The following is an 18689-nucleotide window of genomic DNA, read 5'->3' as shown; positions in this document are numbered from 1 at the left end:
ATTACTGACTTAAGAAAATCTGCTGACTTCCTTAAGTATGAGAGCTGCCCTAGGTAAAGCACTCTGAGTCTGTAATTTCTTCTGTGGCTTGACAAATTTACAAACTTTGTTCCACCTGGTGTTATACATGATCATTTAATAAGCAGGAGAACTGGACACCTTCAGGACCATACCCAACGTGTCTTTGAGCCTTCTTCCTCTGTCCCTGCCCTGCAGGGCCCAAGAGGGCAGAGGAGCACACTTCAAAATGTGGTTCTTGGAACTGGCTGAGGGTCATCCCTATGGTAAGGTAACCCTGCACATGGACCATCCTCAGTCAGCAAGAGAGGGAAATGGCTCAGCTGTGCCACAACTGCACTGGAGCTCTGCAACTCACTTCAGCATTACTGAATTCCTCTGGCAATTTGCTAATTGCCAGCATTAAGACAAAAATAAAGATTTTTATGAGGTTTATCAAGTTCTGGTGAGACAGATCAAATCATCCTTCAGCTAAGAGCCTTCCTTATTACAGAACTGAAGATTTACTGCCATTATAGACTGATTGCCAGAGCAGAATTTCCCAACCTCATCACTAACATCTGTGCTCGCAACTCTCACAAGTTGCTGACTGCACAATTCACTGCCTGATTTCCAAAATCCTTGCTGATGTCCCTTTAAAATAACTTAATGAATGTCATTTATCAACGCTTACCTAAGGTTCAATTATCTGCCAACAGGAACAGAAGTTTCACACACCCCTCAAAAACCACTCCATCTATTTCTTTTGAAAACAGTGCCAAAACAAACTGTGAAAATAATGGTGCTGTTTAATCAGGCTGTTTATTCCTCTGCCTTTCCCTTTTCATCCATGCTGTTATTAGTTGGAAAGGGGCAGCCAGGATGCCCAGCAGAGAAGTGAGGTTACCTTTGAGAAACCTGAACCGCTTGAGGAGCTCTGCACCAACGAAGGAGTCGCAGAGATAGAGCAGAAGTCCACTGAAGAACACCCCTTCACAGTTGACATTGACTGAGTGGGGGCGAGAGCTAATGTAGCAGATGGCCACCTGAAACACAAGGGGGAAAGAAATGTCTCAGAAATGTCTAAGGATGACTTATATGGAATGGAATGTAACTTAAGTGATAACAGGCAAGTCAGCTGGTGCTCTGATAAAAATCCAATCCAACAAGATTGCAGTACTGAGCAAATTTTCCAAAGAAGTAACACACAGAACAAACCTAGATTCAAATTTGGTCACCAAGTCTGCAACATATTATTTCAGGGTTCTCTGTAATTCAGTTTGATTTTTTTTTCCTCTACAAATTACCTGCTTATAATGACTGTATAGATTATACAGGTTATTTTAATAAGGATACATTTATCAAACAAAGTGATTCCATAAGTAGGGGAAATCCTGATGCTTGTGGTTCCAAGCACTCTTGTGTCTCAGTGCTGTGATGGCTGTTATATAACAAAGAGTGCCTCCTCTATCTTACCACTGACCTCCATAAAATTTGTCTGAACAACACCCTTGCTAGACACTGACTCTGCTCCAGACCCAGTTCAAGCTGACCATTAGGTTCAAAAATTCTAAACTCCCCACCTACAGACATCTAGAACATATTTGCAAAAATCTAATTTCCTTGAAACACAGATTCATAAAAAGAAAAACATCAAAGGATGAACACCAGGTTTTGTCAAGAATGGCATCACTTTTGGGGTTTTGCTTTGTATGAAATATTATTTCAGATAGACATGCCCAATTCCTTTGCAAATTATGGAATTGTTTAGGTTGCACTCATTGAGATCCCACTGTTATCATGGGTCCATGAGATCCAAGATCCCTGACTCCAACTGTTAACCCAGCACTTCCAAGTTCACCACTAAACCATGTTGCCAAATGCCACATCTACACATTTTTTAAATACCTCCTGGAATGGTGAACCCACTACTACTCTGGGCAGCCTGTTCCAGTGCTTGACAAACCTTTCCATGGAGAAATTTTTCTCAATATCCAATCTAAACCTCCCCTGGCACAACTTGGGGTTGTTCCCCCTTGTCCCATCATTTGTCATCTGGCAGAAGAGGTGGATCCCCAGCTGGCTACACTCTCCTTTTCAGGTGGTTGCAAAGAGTGATAAGGTCTTTCCTGAGCCTCCTTTTCTCAAGGCCAAACACCCCCAGCCCCCTCAGCTGCTTCTCATCAGACTTCTGCTCCAGACCCTTCATCATCTTCACTGCCCTTCTCTAGACATGCTCCAGCACACCAGTGTTCTTCCTGAACTAAGGGGTCCAAACCTGAATACAGGATTCGAGGTGTGGCCTCCCCAGTGCCCAGTACAAGGGAATGAGCCCCTCCTTGGTCCTACTGGCCACACTATTCCTGGTCCAGGCCAGGATGCCATTGGCCTTCTTGGCCACCTGGGCACACCCTGGCTCATGTTCAGCACCCCCAGATCCTCTTCCTTTGTGCAGCTTCCCAGCCACTCTTCCCCAAGCCTGTAGCACTGCGTGGCGTTGTTGGACCCAAGTGTAGGACCTGGCACAGCCCAGCAGTCACATTAATCCATCACAGACCTCTGGTCTCTACCCACACCAGCCAGCTGGAGGCTTCACCACCAGCTCCTCCAGTGGATTGCTCCTTTACTTCCAGCAGCAGAATCTGTTTGAGACCAAAGTCTTCCAATGTTACCCTTGATGCTGAGGAAGGGCATTTCAACACAACAAAGATATTGAAGTAAAGGTTTGCATTTCCGTGTCCCCATCATCCCTGCAAATCTCTTGTACCTCCAGCCCGATGTTCAGGTAGCAGTCGATGGCCAATACCGGGTTCTTGAAGTTGTGGATGGCCTTGGGGAAGAGTTTGTAGGTTGCATGTTGAAGGAATTTCTCCAGGAGGAACTGAGACGGGGCTGCCAACAATGTGTGCTCGCTGTCAGGGGCACAAACGTACTGAAGAGGCATTATTGGTGCCACGCTGTCTGAGACCTGCAGTGAAACCAAGGGGAACCCTTTTAACCCACCTGCTCTGTGTATTTGCTCTGCTGGAGTTCCTCTAACTGGGGAAGGGATTGCCATGGACAGAGCAGGAAGAGAGAGACGAGGAACAAAAGGATCAAAACTCCCCATTCGATTTTCACAAAGCACCAAAGCACAGAAATAAATTAATTGCTCATTCTGTGCTTGCTATGTACTTCTGTGGATATCTGCTTGCCTAAAGAAGGGACATAAAATGGGGAGTTCAAACTGTCACAGTGGCCTTCATCCTGCCTTACTGTGGGCATTATATATTACATACTCCTTGTGCGGAGTCATCCATAAAAAGCGTTTTCAATGGCGTTTTCTCATAGGCCAGTCTGTTACTAAAGATTCCACTGCAACCACAAGAAAAGGAAAATCAGAAAATTATCTTAAAAATACTTAAACCCAGAAATACTTAAACCCAGAGTTTAGTCAGTTAAATTGTGAAGTACAGGAGGTGTCTTTTTTATAGGAAGATGGTGTGGGATGTGTTCAAAACCACCAGGAACACAAACTGTAAGATTCCTAGATTAAAGACAATCCTTTGAAATACATCTCCATAGGCATAGGTGTAACATACTCTGTGTAAAATATTTTATATATTTTAAAAAATACTTGGATTTCCTGGGGAGATTTCAGAAGGTTGTAGTTTTCAGAGCCTTTCCTCAGCCCTCTTTTTGTTAGGAAGTGCAAGGACTGAAACCCATCACAAATCAGCAAACACCAGAAACTTGTAGCTGTGCTGAATTTTTGCAACTGAATCTGGTACAACTTGCTTGCTTTGGATCAGTCTGCAAAATCTTCCTCTATCAGAGATACCACTGAAAAACTACACCAAACTCTTCCCAATCTCAGTCTGTATTCTTATAGATTAGGAGGATTTGTTTAGTAATTTATAAATAGCAAAATGTTTCTTGTTTTCTATTTTTGATGCAGCAGCCCTACCATGGATTAAGCCATGAATGTCAAATGTCAAATAAGTACAAAATAAATCTAAGAACTAGAGAATTCATTATTTCTAGGGAAAACTGATTTTACCCCTTAAGTACACCAGACTTACCATGATTTTTGGCTTAACAACAAAGTCCTTTTGTCCTCCAACCTGAATATGTTTCTTCATGACACTGAAGTTGTTAAAGCGGCAGATGAGGAGGCCGCTGCTGTTGGTCCTCAGATTAAAATCCACATCTTCACAGAAGTACCTGGACATTAAACACAAGATCACTAAAGCAGCTGTGTGGCTGCTGTGCACAGCCATTCACACACCCCCTGCTGAAATGCACCACTGTGGGCTCAGCAGAGATTTTTGGAGATCATCTGATATGGTGCCACAAATTTTCTGCAGAGTTCCAAAGACTCATTCCTTCAATGTGCTCCTGGTCAAGGAAAGCAGCTGCTGGTCACCCTAAACCCAAACTAGTCTTCACTTTTCAGCGTGCCTGTGTGCTTCTTCCCCACACCAAATCTGGATTGCAGTCAGGCTCATCACACACTGGCATCAATAATTTCCTCCCCACCCTTTACTTCTTTTTTTGAAATTATTTTTATGTTTGGGGTTTTTTGTATTACGTATTTTGGACTTGGCAGAAGCTCTGCAGTGACCAACTTCCACCTCTGAACAAACCAGTTCCATATGACATATTTCTCCATAAACTGGAATTAGGAGAAAAATATGGCTTTAACAAATACTTGGCTATGGGAAAAAAGCTGCTGGGAAGTAATCCTAGTCCTCCACTATTCATGATGTTGTTCATTTCTATGGGCTGACTCCCACCTCATGATTCAATCTGACAGAGAATGTGAAATTAAGAGCTACGAAATTCACACCAGCTTGCACTGAAAGGCCACAGTTCCTCACTGAAACACACAGCATCCCTGAAAACAGCAACAGGAGCCCAAGGTGAGAAGCTCCAGGGCCATTTATGGCCAGCAGAGACAGGGTTTATTTGGAACTCGCTTGTCTGGGGAGAAGAATTATTGGGTATTTCTTCAATCTGTGATGAAGCTAGCAATAAAGGCCCATGATATGGGTGCTTTATTGAAAATGCTTTAGGATGAAGTCAGGTGAGAGTGGGGGTGGGGGGGGTGGGAAGGAAGGAAATAGTAGAAAGTAATTTTTTCATCTGTTTTTCTTGCAAACTCAAGTGGCAAGAGGGAGGACAGCTATATCTGAAGGAAATACAAGGAATCCCTCCCTCTAGGCACTCTGGAAGCTCCCCATTCTTCCTGTAACTGATGCCATTTTGGCTCCTTTCTTGTACTTTTGGTGTCCCAATTATTTTTTCTCCTCAAGTTTCTTCTTTCCTCACTTTTTCAGTCCTCTGAAGCCCTTCCTTACCCTTGATCTGTCTTCCCCAGGTTTTCTTGGCTTACAGCAGTTTTATTTTGATGCCTTACTCATTCAGATGAAACGTATATCACGTTGTGTTTTATTTTTGTGATTCTGCACTCATTACCTAAGGTAGGATATTTTTCTTTATCTCAACAGCATTCAGAAACATTGTGAAAAGGTTGTTATCAAGCCAATATGCTATTTTTCCACAGATATATATGTGCTGCCTACCTGTTTAGGTCATATTGCACATTCTGGGTCAGGTCTATGTTGAGCAGTATAAAATCACGCACATGGCACCTGGAGAATGGAGCCTTTGATTTCCTGGTGTTCAGCTTGCTGTTCCATTTCTGAACACCCAATATTGCATAATGAACAATTTTGGGGGTGGCTTCAATGTGTTGGAGGACACTTTTCAAAGACACATTCTTGCTGAAACTCCCAGGCTCCAGGGACTGGCTGCAAAACATGATCATACACAACATACAAACATATTTTATTATTTTTATATTACATACACTGCAAATTCATACATGTGTGTGTATTAAAAGGACCAAAAAATTACATTGACAACTGAGAATGTTTACTCCAGATGCTATAAAAATATGTACATAAATGAAGACTCATAATTGCACCTCATCAGGGCAACCATTCAGAAAATGAGCCTTTCAGCAAAGTAAGTTCTTACACAGCAATTTAAGAAGGGAAAAGAAGTCACCTTACACATAATTTTTGGAATGCTATTTTCTCTGTACTGGACAGTGTAAGCACTGAGAAGGTCAAGAGCTTAATGCCTTCTAAGTTCCCCAAATAAACTGTTTGCTCTGGGAAACAGAGATTGAATCAAAAGAAAGTAACATATTGAAAAATCCCTCAAACAGTGGCTAGAAAGAAGAGTGGCTCTGGGCAAAGAACAAACACAAGCAGAGGTCTGTTGGAGGTACTGACACAGATGTAAGGGCACAGCCATGTGGAAGTGTTCAACAGCAGGTGTTGAACTGAATGCTGGTGGCCAACAAGACAAACATTCTGCCTTCCTACTGCTCTGATGCTGGCATCCCTGCCAGATGTTGGAGATGAGCCTTGGTCACAGATGTGCTGCTGGCAGTGCTGGAGCAGTGCAAGGAGCCAGCGTGGGTGGGCACCAACCTGGACTGCTCGTGAGGGCTGTGCATGTTCCACAGGACACAGGAGTCGTCCATGACCACGATGAAGGGCCACACGCACTGGCGCTTCACTCCCAGCTCCTCCAAGCGGTTTCGCTCCAGTTCCAGGTTGTGGTAGGAAAGTTCCTTAATAAGAAACCTGGCAGCACCTGAGGAAATACCATAAAGATGATGTACAGACATCTTTATTAGATTTTATCACTCTTTCCAGAGAAAGGTAACACAAACATCTGCAGTCATTACCCTTTCTGAACTTAGTGCTCATATCACCTTAGTTTGAAAAGAAATCTGTATGTCCTTTTTCAGTGTGATTAAATATAAAAGGCAGATTCCAAGAAGACTGGATGCTTTAAGACACTCTGCAGAACACAATTCTCTGGGTATTAATGAAGTAACCTTGAACCAAGAAGGGGCTAAGATTCTAAAACTGAAGCTATGTAAAACTTCTTGCAGAATAAACTCAGCATCCACGAAAACAAATTCCAAAGTTCAAGACCCCAGTGTTCAGCTGCAGTTAATATTTACCTTCTGCTAACAAAAACATTGCAACTTGAATATGTGTAAAACATCTAGAATTTACACAGCAGGGTTGAGTAAAATGAGTGAATAAGGCCCATAAAACATCAGACTTTAAGCTGAGGAGGCAGTGATCCATGCAAACATATATTCCATGCCCCTGTCAGCAGTTCTTCCACATTTTTGCACAGACATTGCTGCTGTTATCACAGCAGTTATGTGAGGAGCTGCTGCGTTTCCTGCAACAGCATGATCCACATTGTCCAACATAGATTTTGGTACCTTCACAGCAATGCATTGATGGTGGCTCTTACCAACTCCGGCGTTGTTGAACATGCCTGGCAGGACAAGCATGATGTGGTTGGGCCAGTATTTTCGGTAAAGTGGCATTTCATACTCCTTGACTACCAGGAGGTGCAGGTGGCTGATGCCTTCCATGGCATGGTAGAGGTTCAAGAGCCCATGCTCATGACGCCCACTCGATGGGGTGAAGATAGGACTCTTGACTGCATTCAAATTCTGCCGGAACACAAGGTATTTTGGCAACATTATGTAAAAAAGCAGGTTATTCCTGGTAGGGACTTCCATTTGTTTATTTTTTATACCAGGTTTTAACATCACTGATTATTGCAACACATATGAACTGGACACTAGGAACAGAAAAGCAGGATGTCTGCCGTCAAAAAACCCATTCTAAGGACAGTCAGGAAAGATTTACACAAAGGACTTTAAAACAAAAAGACAACAGAAAAACCTCCCCCCATTAATTTGCATATGTATTGCAAGCTGCCTTCGTGCAGCAGATGGGTGAGAGCAGCACAGAACACACCTTGTCAGAAACGAGTGGGAGTCGCATGCTTTCGAGATGTTTTCCCTGTTTGCTGAAGACAAAATGGTTCTCTTTGGACTTGGGGATTATAAAATGCAGCTGAACCTCTTCTCCCAGCATCGAGGATGAAAACGTGAATGCATGCAGAGTGGAGTCAGACACCTGAAGACAAATAAGCAGCAAAAAGAGGTTTCCAAGCAGGTAACGCAGAAGGAGTATGTAAGGAGGAGGAGTTCTTTCAGTTCTTTCAGTACTGGTAGCCATCAGAGAAGAACATCCAAACCACTCTCTTTCAGTAATAATTTTTCTCACAATAAGGTACATTATTGAGGCCTTGCTATTAAAGGAATCAGCTTTCTGTACCAGTAATGGTCTTTGGCCAAACTGGACTCTTCTGAAGTCCATTTCAGCTAGGAATTATTTCTCAGTATTTACAAAGAGAAGTCAAATACACAGATACATACACACTCACACACACACAGATATGCACATCAGAAGAACTGTCCACATCAATTTACCTAGAAGATTCAATGAGCAGTGCAGTATGTGGGGGTGCCTCCTCAGCAGCATGCACTGTCATTCAGACACCTCAGTAGGAGCACTCCTGTATTGGTGTCAGTATAGTATTCATCCTGTGGCAATACTCTCCTAAGCAGTAGTGTGACCAAAGCAACCACACCATTAACAAGGCTATGAAGAATTTGGGTGAGTTTAAGTTTGCACAGCACTTCACTGAACCATGCAAGTGCATACAAATGCCTACACAGCTGATAGATTTCATCCTACAAAAGCATCTGTCTTACTACAAAGTCAAATCACTTACTCTTACCAATGAGCTTTCCATAATCTTTTGCTAAAAATTGAAATAATTAGCCTAAGATGGAAAATGCAAGCGACTTTATTTAGGTTGTGTTAAAGCATTTAAGAATCCCTCTCTCTTCATGTTCGCTATCCAGTGACTCCCCTTTGAAAGTGTAATTTTCCTGAGCTTAATTATCTTAATTCTATATACACAGCTTACACTGGCACATAGAAGTAGATGTTTATATTTATTAGTACTAGTTATGTTTAACCACATGCACAAAGATAAGTGGAGGGAACAACAGATGTCCTTGGGGAGGATTTGCTTCTGTCAACGGACTTAATGAAGCATGAGGTTTAGATCAGACCTGCTGGTGCTGCTCTGAGGGAACTGGCATTGTGCACTGCCAGGTCAGGGTGTCTACACTGCCATATCTTAATAGCAAGCTGCTGGAAAACATTAGCAAGCAAGGAATGAATGAATGGAGATAAGAAACTTCCAGGTAAATTGCTGCTGGTGGTTAAGAAATAATGTGTGAGCTATTAACCAGGAATAATCTTACTTGCCAGTCTTCTGTGAGCATAACTGTTTGCTTTAGAAATGAAAGGATTTTTTAACTAAACAGATTAAAATGTTCATTTTGGTCCAGTGACTCATAAGCTACTGCTGAGAAGGATGCACAGTTACATACAAAGAAAGGAAGAAGGAGGTCTTGCCATCTCCCATCACAGGTGTGGATGGCTGGCATTTAGGTTAGACAAGCATTTCTCTTATTTTTTACAGTCTTCTCTGCTGAGACACTGGAAACCCTCTGGGCAGGCTGAATAATGCTTTGGCTTCAGAAAACTAATCACAATATTCACCCTTTGCCAGAGGCAGCTGCAGAGGAAAACTGCTCATGCAGAACGAGGCAGACACAGTTGATGCTCCTGGGTCTGTAGCTCAATATCTCCCCTGAGAATGGAAGAATTAAACAATTCCATCTGAGGCAAGGTGGATGAGTGGAAAGCATGAGTCCTGAGATGAGAGCAGTATGCCTGGAGAGACCACAATAAATAACCAAGGATGCAGTTTCCCCTTGCACCTTGACACCAACCTGTGCAGCAGGATTAATGTCCATGTACTGATGGCACTGCTCACAGTGATGGAAGGTGTTGTAAGCTGCATATTTAGTCAGCATCATGGACACGGTCTCCCTTTTCTTAGGTTCTTCTGATTTTGTTTCTTTGCTTGCTTCTGTGCACAAAGAAAAGAAGTAACAGAAATTTTAGGAGCATTAAAAAACAGAGATTGTGATCCTGGTAAAAAATGTGAAGAATACATAAATGTATTTTTTCAATTTCATTGTGGCGATTAAAGGTTCTTGTGAACTTGTGTTCAAATGAACCAATAAACACTGAATCTCTGTAGGAAAGTATTCCTTAAAAAGTCTACATTTTACTTACCTTGTTTCACTCTTGAGAGTTGCTCTGTGTACACAGGACTTATATTTCTGTACTTAGGGTCATGTACACTCAGGTCAAAAGATATTTTGCTGAAGATCTCAATGTCTGGCCAGTGGTCATTGCTAGACTGAGTAACTTCACTGTTTTCTGTATGATCTGGAACAACACACTTCAGGTAAGCAGAATCAGATACCCACCAAATGATGCTTATGTGATGATTGCTGCTTTACAGTTGCATTGGAACTCACACAGGCAAACATACACACACAGAGCAACATCTCTGAACATCATAAATACTACCAGTGAAATTACAATCCACAAAGCCATTTCAAAGAAATGGCAATTTCTTAGAAACTGTGTGCAGGAGAAGAAGCTTCCTAAGTATCTTTCATGCTGCTGAGGTGTAATTCACTCTGGTTTAAGCTTAAAATGCTCAGATGAATGGTCCTATTTGTGCAGAAGGCACAGGTGTAGTAGTTTAGAGCCCCTCTGTGATGGAATGAAGAGCACTGGGTAAATGAGAAGCAAAAGTATCCAAAGGCAGAAGGATGAAAGCAAGGAAAGAGAGGCTGTGTGTATTTATGAGCTAGTAGCTGGTGGTACATGATAAAGGCAGTAGAAGAAATGCTCCTATTACAGAATAGGATGTGGCTAGGAAGGATCAAATGAAACTCTTCTGTACTGATCCAACAGACATAAGTCTAAAGTAGAAAATCACGTTTCAGCAATGGGAATGGTAGAAAACACTGGCCTAAGAAAACAGCTTTGGAGTGCAGCTTGAACATGAGTCAATTCAGATTAAAATGAGATGGAAGAACACTTGAAAACAGGTGTGTAACTGAGGTTACTGATTTTAGAAAAGTGAATTCAGGGGAAATGAAGATTGGGTCTACAGACAAGCACAGGCTCACCATACCCTGATGCAAGAGGAGAGACAGTAATCTAAAGAGCTCTGAGTCCATTACTTTGACCTGGGTAATATTCAAAATTTGGAGAGGGTGAAAGAAGTAATTAAAGATGTTGAATTAAATGAAAAATGAGGTAAAATGAATATAGGTTGACTAAATAAATCCTGTGTTACTTTCATTATATGGCTATGAAATACCTATTCACTGAACAAAGGAAATGCAATGAATCTTATCCTTCTGGACTCAAGTACTTGGGATGATACTATAGGACAAATTATTAATGCAGCTGAAGAAAATGGAGAATGGTCTGTACATTGAAAGAGTTGACTAAATAAATAGAAGATGGCAGCATAAAACATTGTAAGGCAGGTGAGATTACCAGTGAAGTTAAAAGGTCAGTAGAGGGGCACATTGATTAATATTTTCACTATTCTCACCAGTTTAAACAAAAATTTGGTTTAAGTTTGCTGGTGGCACTCTCCTAAGAGTCATTGTCAACATGGAAAAGGAATTGCTGGACAGAATTCAATGGCCTGAACAACTGTGACAACAAAAACTAGGTGATATTTAACAGAAAAATTGTGAGTCATATGTACATTAAAGGATTAATAACAAGCATTTCTGCAGCAGGTTGGGAGCACCTTGGTTGGAAATGACAGAGTTGCTGAGAAACCCTGGAGTACAAGCTAAGCATCAATGCCACTGAAAAGGGAGAATGGAAAAGACCATTCACAGGTTTCATCAATCATGGGGCTTTCAGTGGGGGCAGGGAAACACATGAGCTGTCGTAGGCTGGGCTGGTTAAACATTCAGTTCTGCTCACCCATGCACCAGAAGAATAAATTGAAAATAGATGTGCAGGCCAGAGTACCAAACTGATAAAGAGAATGAAGAGCCGGTCATTTGTGAGAATTCTGTAAGAAGATCCAGACTACCTAGATGAATGCTGAAGGGGAGGTAAGATAGTTGCCTGACCACTCCAAAGAAACAAACCTCAAAGAAGAAAAAAAGTATTTTAATTTAAATTATTATGTTTATACATAATATCCTAAACAGAATGTGTATAAATGGGACAGAAACATATTTGGAGTGGAGAATAAAGTAGTATTAAAAATAATGAGAACACAAGGGCTCTGGAGAAGCATTCCAACAGAAGCAGTGGGAGCAAAAAAGCCGCAACCAAAAACCCAACCAAACCCAAACTGCTCTTCTGCTGGAGTTCCATGCATTCCTGGCAGGGGTGTGACACATTGCCATGATCTCAACAGGCCAGTCAGCATGGTGCAGAACATCTCCTGCATTTTCACATTTCATCCCAAGTTTCTGAGGTACTTTAGTTCAAATAACAAGGGAATAACTGCCCCCAAAGCTCAAAATCAAAGGAAAATATATTTTTCCCTTTTCTCTTTTTCCTTTTTTGCATTAATAACACTGTAGAACAGAAATATTAGTCTTTTCAAAGGTCCAACAGCAACTACATTTTCAGAATGCCAGTCTAATGATCATAAGAATTATGTACCAGAACACCATGAAGAGGACTAATTTTTAAAAGGTTTTGCTTTTCTCAAGGCAAAGTCCTGCCATGGCAGTTAATGGATCTGCGAGATCTGACAAATGAGCACAAATCCAAAGAGGATCCCATTCCCCTTTATCCTCAGCATAAAACCTGCAAACTGCAGACAGGAGACAATCTTACTGAAAAAGGATACATAACTTCTAAATAAATATAAATAATAGTTAGGTTTCAGCCAGGAACAAAATGTTCTTAAATGTCCTGTCTACTTAAAAGCAGACAGCACTTAAAAACCTGCAAGGAGAGAGAATATGGGCAGATGCTGCCCATTTACAGCTTTGTGCTCACTTTTGTTTGAGTTCTACACAGATGTATCAGCCTAAAATACATTTAATAATTCTCAGATAAGCCCATCATAAAGTCCACTTTTTTATCAATGTATACTGAAAAATATGCAGACACCTAGAGTCTAGCTACACACCAATGGAGAGGACATGTAGTAGGTGTAATTCATAGACTTCTAGTGAGCTTAAAAACTTCCTTGCTGACTAATACACAAGTAGGCTCTTTATGATACATCTTAAGAATACCTACTAAATACTTACTGGCATTAATCTCTTCTTCATCATACACATCCACTTCCAGCAACCGGATCAGCATGCGGAAGAGAATCCTTAGGAACTGCAAGTATGAACCAGTCTTTCCAACCTGAGCCAGAGATGGAAAAAAGTCTAAATGCCAACCCAAAGTTCTACAGTGGAAGTTTGGTAAATTTCACATAAATGCCTCTGGGCTTACCCCAGAGCTCTGTGTTCAGCTCTGCCTGAAAACACTGCAAGATGTAATATTGCCCACTATACTGAAAACACTTTTACTAAATTGGTCTCTGAGCACAACCTGGTCACAGTCTGTGTCACTTTGGTATGCAGGGAGATCAGCAGTGATAATTGCTTCTCTCCTGATGACAATGTTATGCCCAGTGCCACCCACACGTGTTTCACTTAGGCTAAAACATGACATGAAGCATGACCCTTCCTCTCCTTACCACTTTCAGCATGGACTTGGCCTTAAAATTTGACTTTGATTTTTGACCTCAGAACACATCACTGCAAACTTGGCCCCCCTCAGACTGCTCAAAAGGCAGGAGGAACTTACTTGTGGTGGCCCTGTCAGAAGCAGCCTCCGGGGGTGGAAAGTCCTGGCGCCAGACGCCTCGGCCTGATTGCTGAAGTCCGCGTGGTGCTGCCGGGCCGTCGTCCACTGCCTGTAGTACAGGGACTGCTCCTCACTGCTCATGTCCTTGTGCAGCAGAGGCCTCAGGGAGCTCAGCCAAGACACGTCAGCGTGAGGCAGGAGGGAAGAGGAGGAAGGCAAGTTCCCATTTTTCTGTGAGCTCAGGAGGCAGTAGGCGGCTTTGGACAGGATGACGATGCGCGGCAGCGCCACACGGACAGCCCTGCTGTCCTTGGCTGACTGGGCAGGCCACTGGAAGGTCTGGGAGACTGAAGACAGCGAGGAGAGCTTGGGAGTGGTGCTGCTGGCCATCTGGTTACCCAGCGAGTCACATTCCTGTTTCAGGGTCTCTCTGGCTGTAAAGCTGGAGTAAGCTCCCTCGTCTACTGAGCTGTGTGCCACAGCCTGGAAGTTCAGGGATGGTGCCTGCTTCTGAGACTTGTCTGTGGCACTCGAGGAGCTCACACCATTGTCAGCCAGGGAGCCTGGGAAAACAAACAGCAGGCAATGAAAAGTTACTGACTGATGAAAGAAGTCCATTAATTCATTTGATCTATGTAACAATCCTAATGCATAAACACTTCTGTTCAGTGAATGCTGCTGTGGCTTAGGTCAGTGTTTCACCATGTACGAAGAAATAATTTACATCTGTCTGTCCCTTTGGCTGGAGAGGCAATGCCCTGCTGCAACAGGGGTCAGACTCCAAGTGCTCACTCCTCATCTCTGTATGCTAGCTATCATTTCCCATCTAGGATTTGGAATTTGATAATACAACGTTGTGAAAGTCAAGTTTAACAAACCACTGTATACACAGATCAATTGCATCTTCCTTTCTATGAAGAACAGAGCATTTATTTCACTGCAACTTGGACATGAGCTGGGCTATGTCCCCTCTTCCCTACCTGTCAGGTTTAGTTAGTGTATGGGAAGACCTGGTGCATAGCAAAGACCCAGTTCAGCTGCCTTCATACCTCAGACTCATAGGGAAATAAAGGGAAGGAACCAGAAGTGTCTGCAGAAGGCAAAGAAGGGAAGGCTTGGTGGGAGGTGATGCCTGAAGAGGTAGGACAAGATCCAACCATTCTGTTGGTCTTGGCAAGGAGGTAGATAGCCATCCTCATCCATAGGTATTCCCAGAGTTACACAGCATTTTTCTATTCCTAGAATTTTATACTAGCCCTTTTTGGTCTGATTTTTAAGATCTTTTCAGGATCCAAGCCAGCAACAAATGTGAAATGAAAGTTTAAAAATCAAAATCACAAAGGACGCTAAGCTATGGCACACCATCCCTTCCATGGAAACACCGTCTCCTTTTAGCAGTAGACAGGAAAATTGCTCACTGTGTGAAGAATCTGCAACTAACATTTCATTGTCTAGCCTGCAGCTGAATCCAGCTAAGCAACCCACGTTTGAGAAAACATCTCACTGTTTGCATCCAGATTCCAGTGACTCAGGAATAAAGACTTGTTTTCCAGGCCATCAGCAGGATAACTGACCTGAGGTTCCAGTGACAGCACTGCTGTTGCTCTGGGGCCGGTCCAAGTCTATCAGCAGCTCATCAGAGTCATTCTCGCTGCCATTTGCCTTCTCCTGCTCCTTCTCACTGAGGTCAAGAGCTACAATAGGCCCTCGAATTGCCTCCTTGGAGACGTAGCAGCATGCCAGGCCCACCTCTTGCTCTAACGCAGTGCGAGTTAAGTAGCTGGAGTCAATCAGTCGAAGGTCACAGTATTTCAACGACCTAGGAAAGCCAACTCAAATGAAAAAAGAAGTTTTGTTTTCTCTGACTTTGAAGAACAATCCCTATCTTTAATTGGTTACTGAATATTCAATTATTAATATTTATGTTAATATATTAATTTCTTAAGAAATTAACAATTTTATTAGCCCGTACATATAAAATGATTTTTAAATATTTAGCACATAAGGTCTGCTCCTTCATACTTTGCACAGACATTTACTGACCCACACGTGACCTTTCACAAACTGCACTTTCCAAACCTTTAAACAGTTTTAACTGAAGTCTACAAAAATACACTTCTTTTGTGAAAAGACAGCTAGATGGTATCAAACCCAACTTATCTAAACATGTTAGAGAGCAACCATATTGAAAGAGTAATAACAGCACCTGGGGAAAGTCTCTCCCAGAGGGTCTTTGCCAGTGAGAATAACAATGCAAGGTAGACCTTCCAGATCCTGATAGGTGCGAGGAATCCAGTCTTCCTGCTCATTGCCCCTCCAAGCCTGTGAACAGAGAATATTCCAGTCACACCTAAATGACATCTTCTAAATCTTCAGCTGTTTCCTTTTTTTCACCAGTTCCTGCTTTTGCTTTGTATACAGGGCTTGCTTACTCAAGGGCCAACAGGAAGGAGACCTTGGGTGCAGGCATGCATTTGTTTTCTGGTAGCCAACAGTTAGCCAAGCATTAAATGCAAAGAATAACAGGTGCATAGCATACGTTATTCAGTGCTGGAAATATTCACCAGGTGTGGCATTAGTGTGGCCTGTCAGAGAAAAAAACCATTGATGCGTTCAGTTTGCACAGATAAAAGATATTAATGTAAAGCTAAAGTAAGACTTTGAAGTGGAGTATGAAAATGGGACAATGAACCTTGTTTAATTATTTTATACAATGAAAGACTACGTGACAGAAACACATTTCACCTTTCCCTGGAGGTAATCCCCCCTAAAAGAACTCCTTACCCACAGTCTATCAAGGCCTGAGACTGCAAAACTGCACAATTTTCCCTTAGCACTGGAAAGGTTGGCAGCATCAGTCTCATGTCCTTATACCTTACAATTCCCCTGGTTCAGCAGAGCTTACTAAAAAAATTTATTTCTCCAATTAACTAGCAGTATCTAATAACTTGGGAAAGCAGCCTTGGCAGCTGAGAGAGAACTTCTGGCTCAAAAGGGTTAGTCCAGCTGTGTGTTCTTCTGCCTCTCCACAGAACACAGTTTCTGTGAAAGTGCATGGAAAGTGAGATAGGGGAAGACAATTTTTCTTTTGATTTTTCTTGATTTTCTTTTTGCTAGCATAAGAACCTAAAAATAATGAGTGCCTGGGGCTTTGTGCACTTGCATACAGAAGATATATTTCTTGACCATCTTTCTCAGGAAGGTCAGAGAGGTGCAACCCTCAGGGCGCCTCACTTTCTGCATGTCTCCCAAACAGTTTGATTCTGGTTACACTTAAAGGGCATGCCATGTCAGCATCCCTGTCAGTGAAATAGTTATTTAAATTGTCTTCCATCTCTTGTTTTATTCTGTGGCTCTGACTCCCTGATGGAGAGGAATGACCTGTCTGGCTGGTCTGGCTCACCAGCAGGCTTGTCTGACAGAACAATGCAGCCACCAGCACTGCAGAAACAGCTGCCCACCCTCCCTGCCCTGCTGTGGCATCACACACCCTGCTAATGCCATCTGAGAGAGGGACTAAGTTAAGCCACACTTTTCAGCTGGGCTCACTAACACCTGTAAAGTTTCCTTCCCTGCCTCTGAAAATGGTCATGATGAGGTCTCATCTTTCCTGCAACCAAGAATATTTATTGGTGGGACCACATTTTGAGCCTCAGCCCTCAGTAGCTTCATATTGCTCTCCCCCCCATACACACATCAAAAAAAGGTCTGGGATGCTTATAGTGAATGCTCTCCACTGGCTCTAGTCCTGTAGTTTCAGTACTCCACCTAATGTCAGAACAAATGCCCAGCAGCATAGAGACTAAATCAAATTTGGCTGCAATAACCTAGGCTGATGAATTTCCCTTCATATGCATGGCTCAGATATGAGGGCTTTTCTTCTAGTAAACTGCAAGAAAAGAAGAAAGAATCCTACAGCTCTGTTTAGTCCAAAAACGCATCTTATGTTTTGGAGAGAGGAAGAAGAATTATTTAGAAGGTTTTTCACTCTCTACCTGATAAAATTCCTCTATTCCAGACCAATGTCTACATGGATATCCACCTGCAACAGCTCCACAGTCAAGGCCTCATAGGCTGCTTCAGCAGTGTGTAAGGGCTGGACTCATTATGGCAAAGCACTATTAAGAAGCCCTCACAGGATTCAACTCAGAATTATTTAAGAGTGGGATTCATGCCTATCAAATAAAAACCACCAGCACAGAGCAGTTAATCTTACATGTCATTGTCTCATTTATGACTACGTTCTTCCCTGTCCTGCTGCACATGAAGTTTGAGAAGCAGGAGTCATAGCTTCTTTAAAGGACATTTTATCTGCTTTTGGCTGTAGGCAAGTTCTCTCAGACAGGCTCACAAAATTCCTTCCTCTTTTCTGTGGTTTTCATTTCTCTTTTCCATGGTTTTGAATGCACTGTATAACTCATAGTAGAAGCAGAAAATTAGGCTCTCTGTGAGCAAAGATCAGGACAGATAACCAGTACTACTTTCAGGCTGATACCTAAGGCAGACAACCCATTGCCCCTTTGTTTAATGTAGTGAGGTCAATACATGAAGTGGGTTTGGCTACTTGAACCATGCTCTTTTAAATCCATGCAAAATTTTAGGCAGGTGCAGATATGCTAGGCATATATGCATGTAGCCTCTTCAGGCTTTCAGCATGCAGGGGTTGAGGAAAGAAATCTGTGACAAACAGCATACTTTACCAGTTATCAGAAGGGCAGAAGATGGATGAACAGAGCAGACAACAGATACACTAGACAGACAGATAAGTTGGTGGAAATAATTAGTTTGCCTACAGAGATCTGAGCTCTGCTTTTAGAGATTAACACTATCTGATGCATGCTGTTATTCACCTTTAAGAAGTGAAATAACAGCTGGTGTTTGACTTCATGGACCAGTAACAATTCAGGTTTGCTCCAAGTCTCTCTACCTTTCATGCTCAAAGTACAGAAATCCATTCCAAGTGACAGATACAGAACACCTGCCCTTTCCCTATAGAATAATTCACCTATAAACACATGGGAATAA

At 42.3% G+C, this 18689-nt stretch overlaps 1 protein-coding gene across 1 annotated transcript in view; it reads right to left on the bottom strand.

Moving 5' to 3' along the window:
- GREB1L (GREB1 like retinoic acid receptor coactivator) overlaps positions 1 to 18689 on the bottom strand; it is a 65251-nt gene that overhangs the window by 3176 nt on the left and 43386 nt on the right. Inside the window, exons 20-32 of the mRNA XM_059486513.1 lie at positions 15871 to 15986; positions 15239 to 15483; positions 13665 to 14227; positions 13115 to 13217; positions 10089 to 10244; positions 9740 to 9879; positions 7842 to 8003; positions 7327 to 7531; positions 6480 to 6645; positions 5562 to 5789; positions 4059 to 4200; positions 2765 to 2965; positions 905 to 1043 (exon numbers count right to left, since the gene is read on the bottom strand). Of these exons, the coding sequence (XP_059342496.1) occupies positions 905 to 1043; positions 2765 to 2965; positions 4059 to 4200; positions 5562 to 5789; positions 6480 to 6645; positions 7327 to 7531; positions 7842 to 8003; positions 9740 to 9879; positions 10089 to 10244; positions 13115 to 13217; positions 13665 to 14227; positions 15239 to 15483; positions 15871 to 15986 (2566 nt within the window). The remainder of the gene's footprint in view (positions 1 to 904; positions 1044 to 2764; positions 2966 to 4058; positions 4201 to 5561; positions 5790 to 6479; positions 6646 to 7326; positions 7532 to 7841; positions 8004 to 9739; positions 9880 to 10088; positions 10245 to 13114; positions 13218 to 13664; positions 14228 to 15238; positions 15484 to 15870; positions 15987 to 18689) is intronic.

This window comes from Ammospiza nelsoni, chromosome 1, assembly GCF_027579445.1.
Source record: "Ammospiza nelsoni isolate bAmmNel1 chromosome 1, bAmmNel1.pri, whole genome shotgun sequence".
In the NCBI taxonomy this organism is placed as follows: Eukaryota; Metazoa; Chordata; class Aves; order Passeriformes; family Passerellidae; genus Ammospiza; species Ammospiza nelsoni.
Note: the sequence above shows the minus strand (reverse complement) of the source record. Positions and strands in the feature narration are given on the sequence as shown.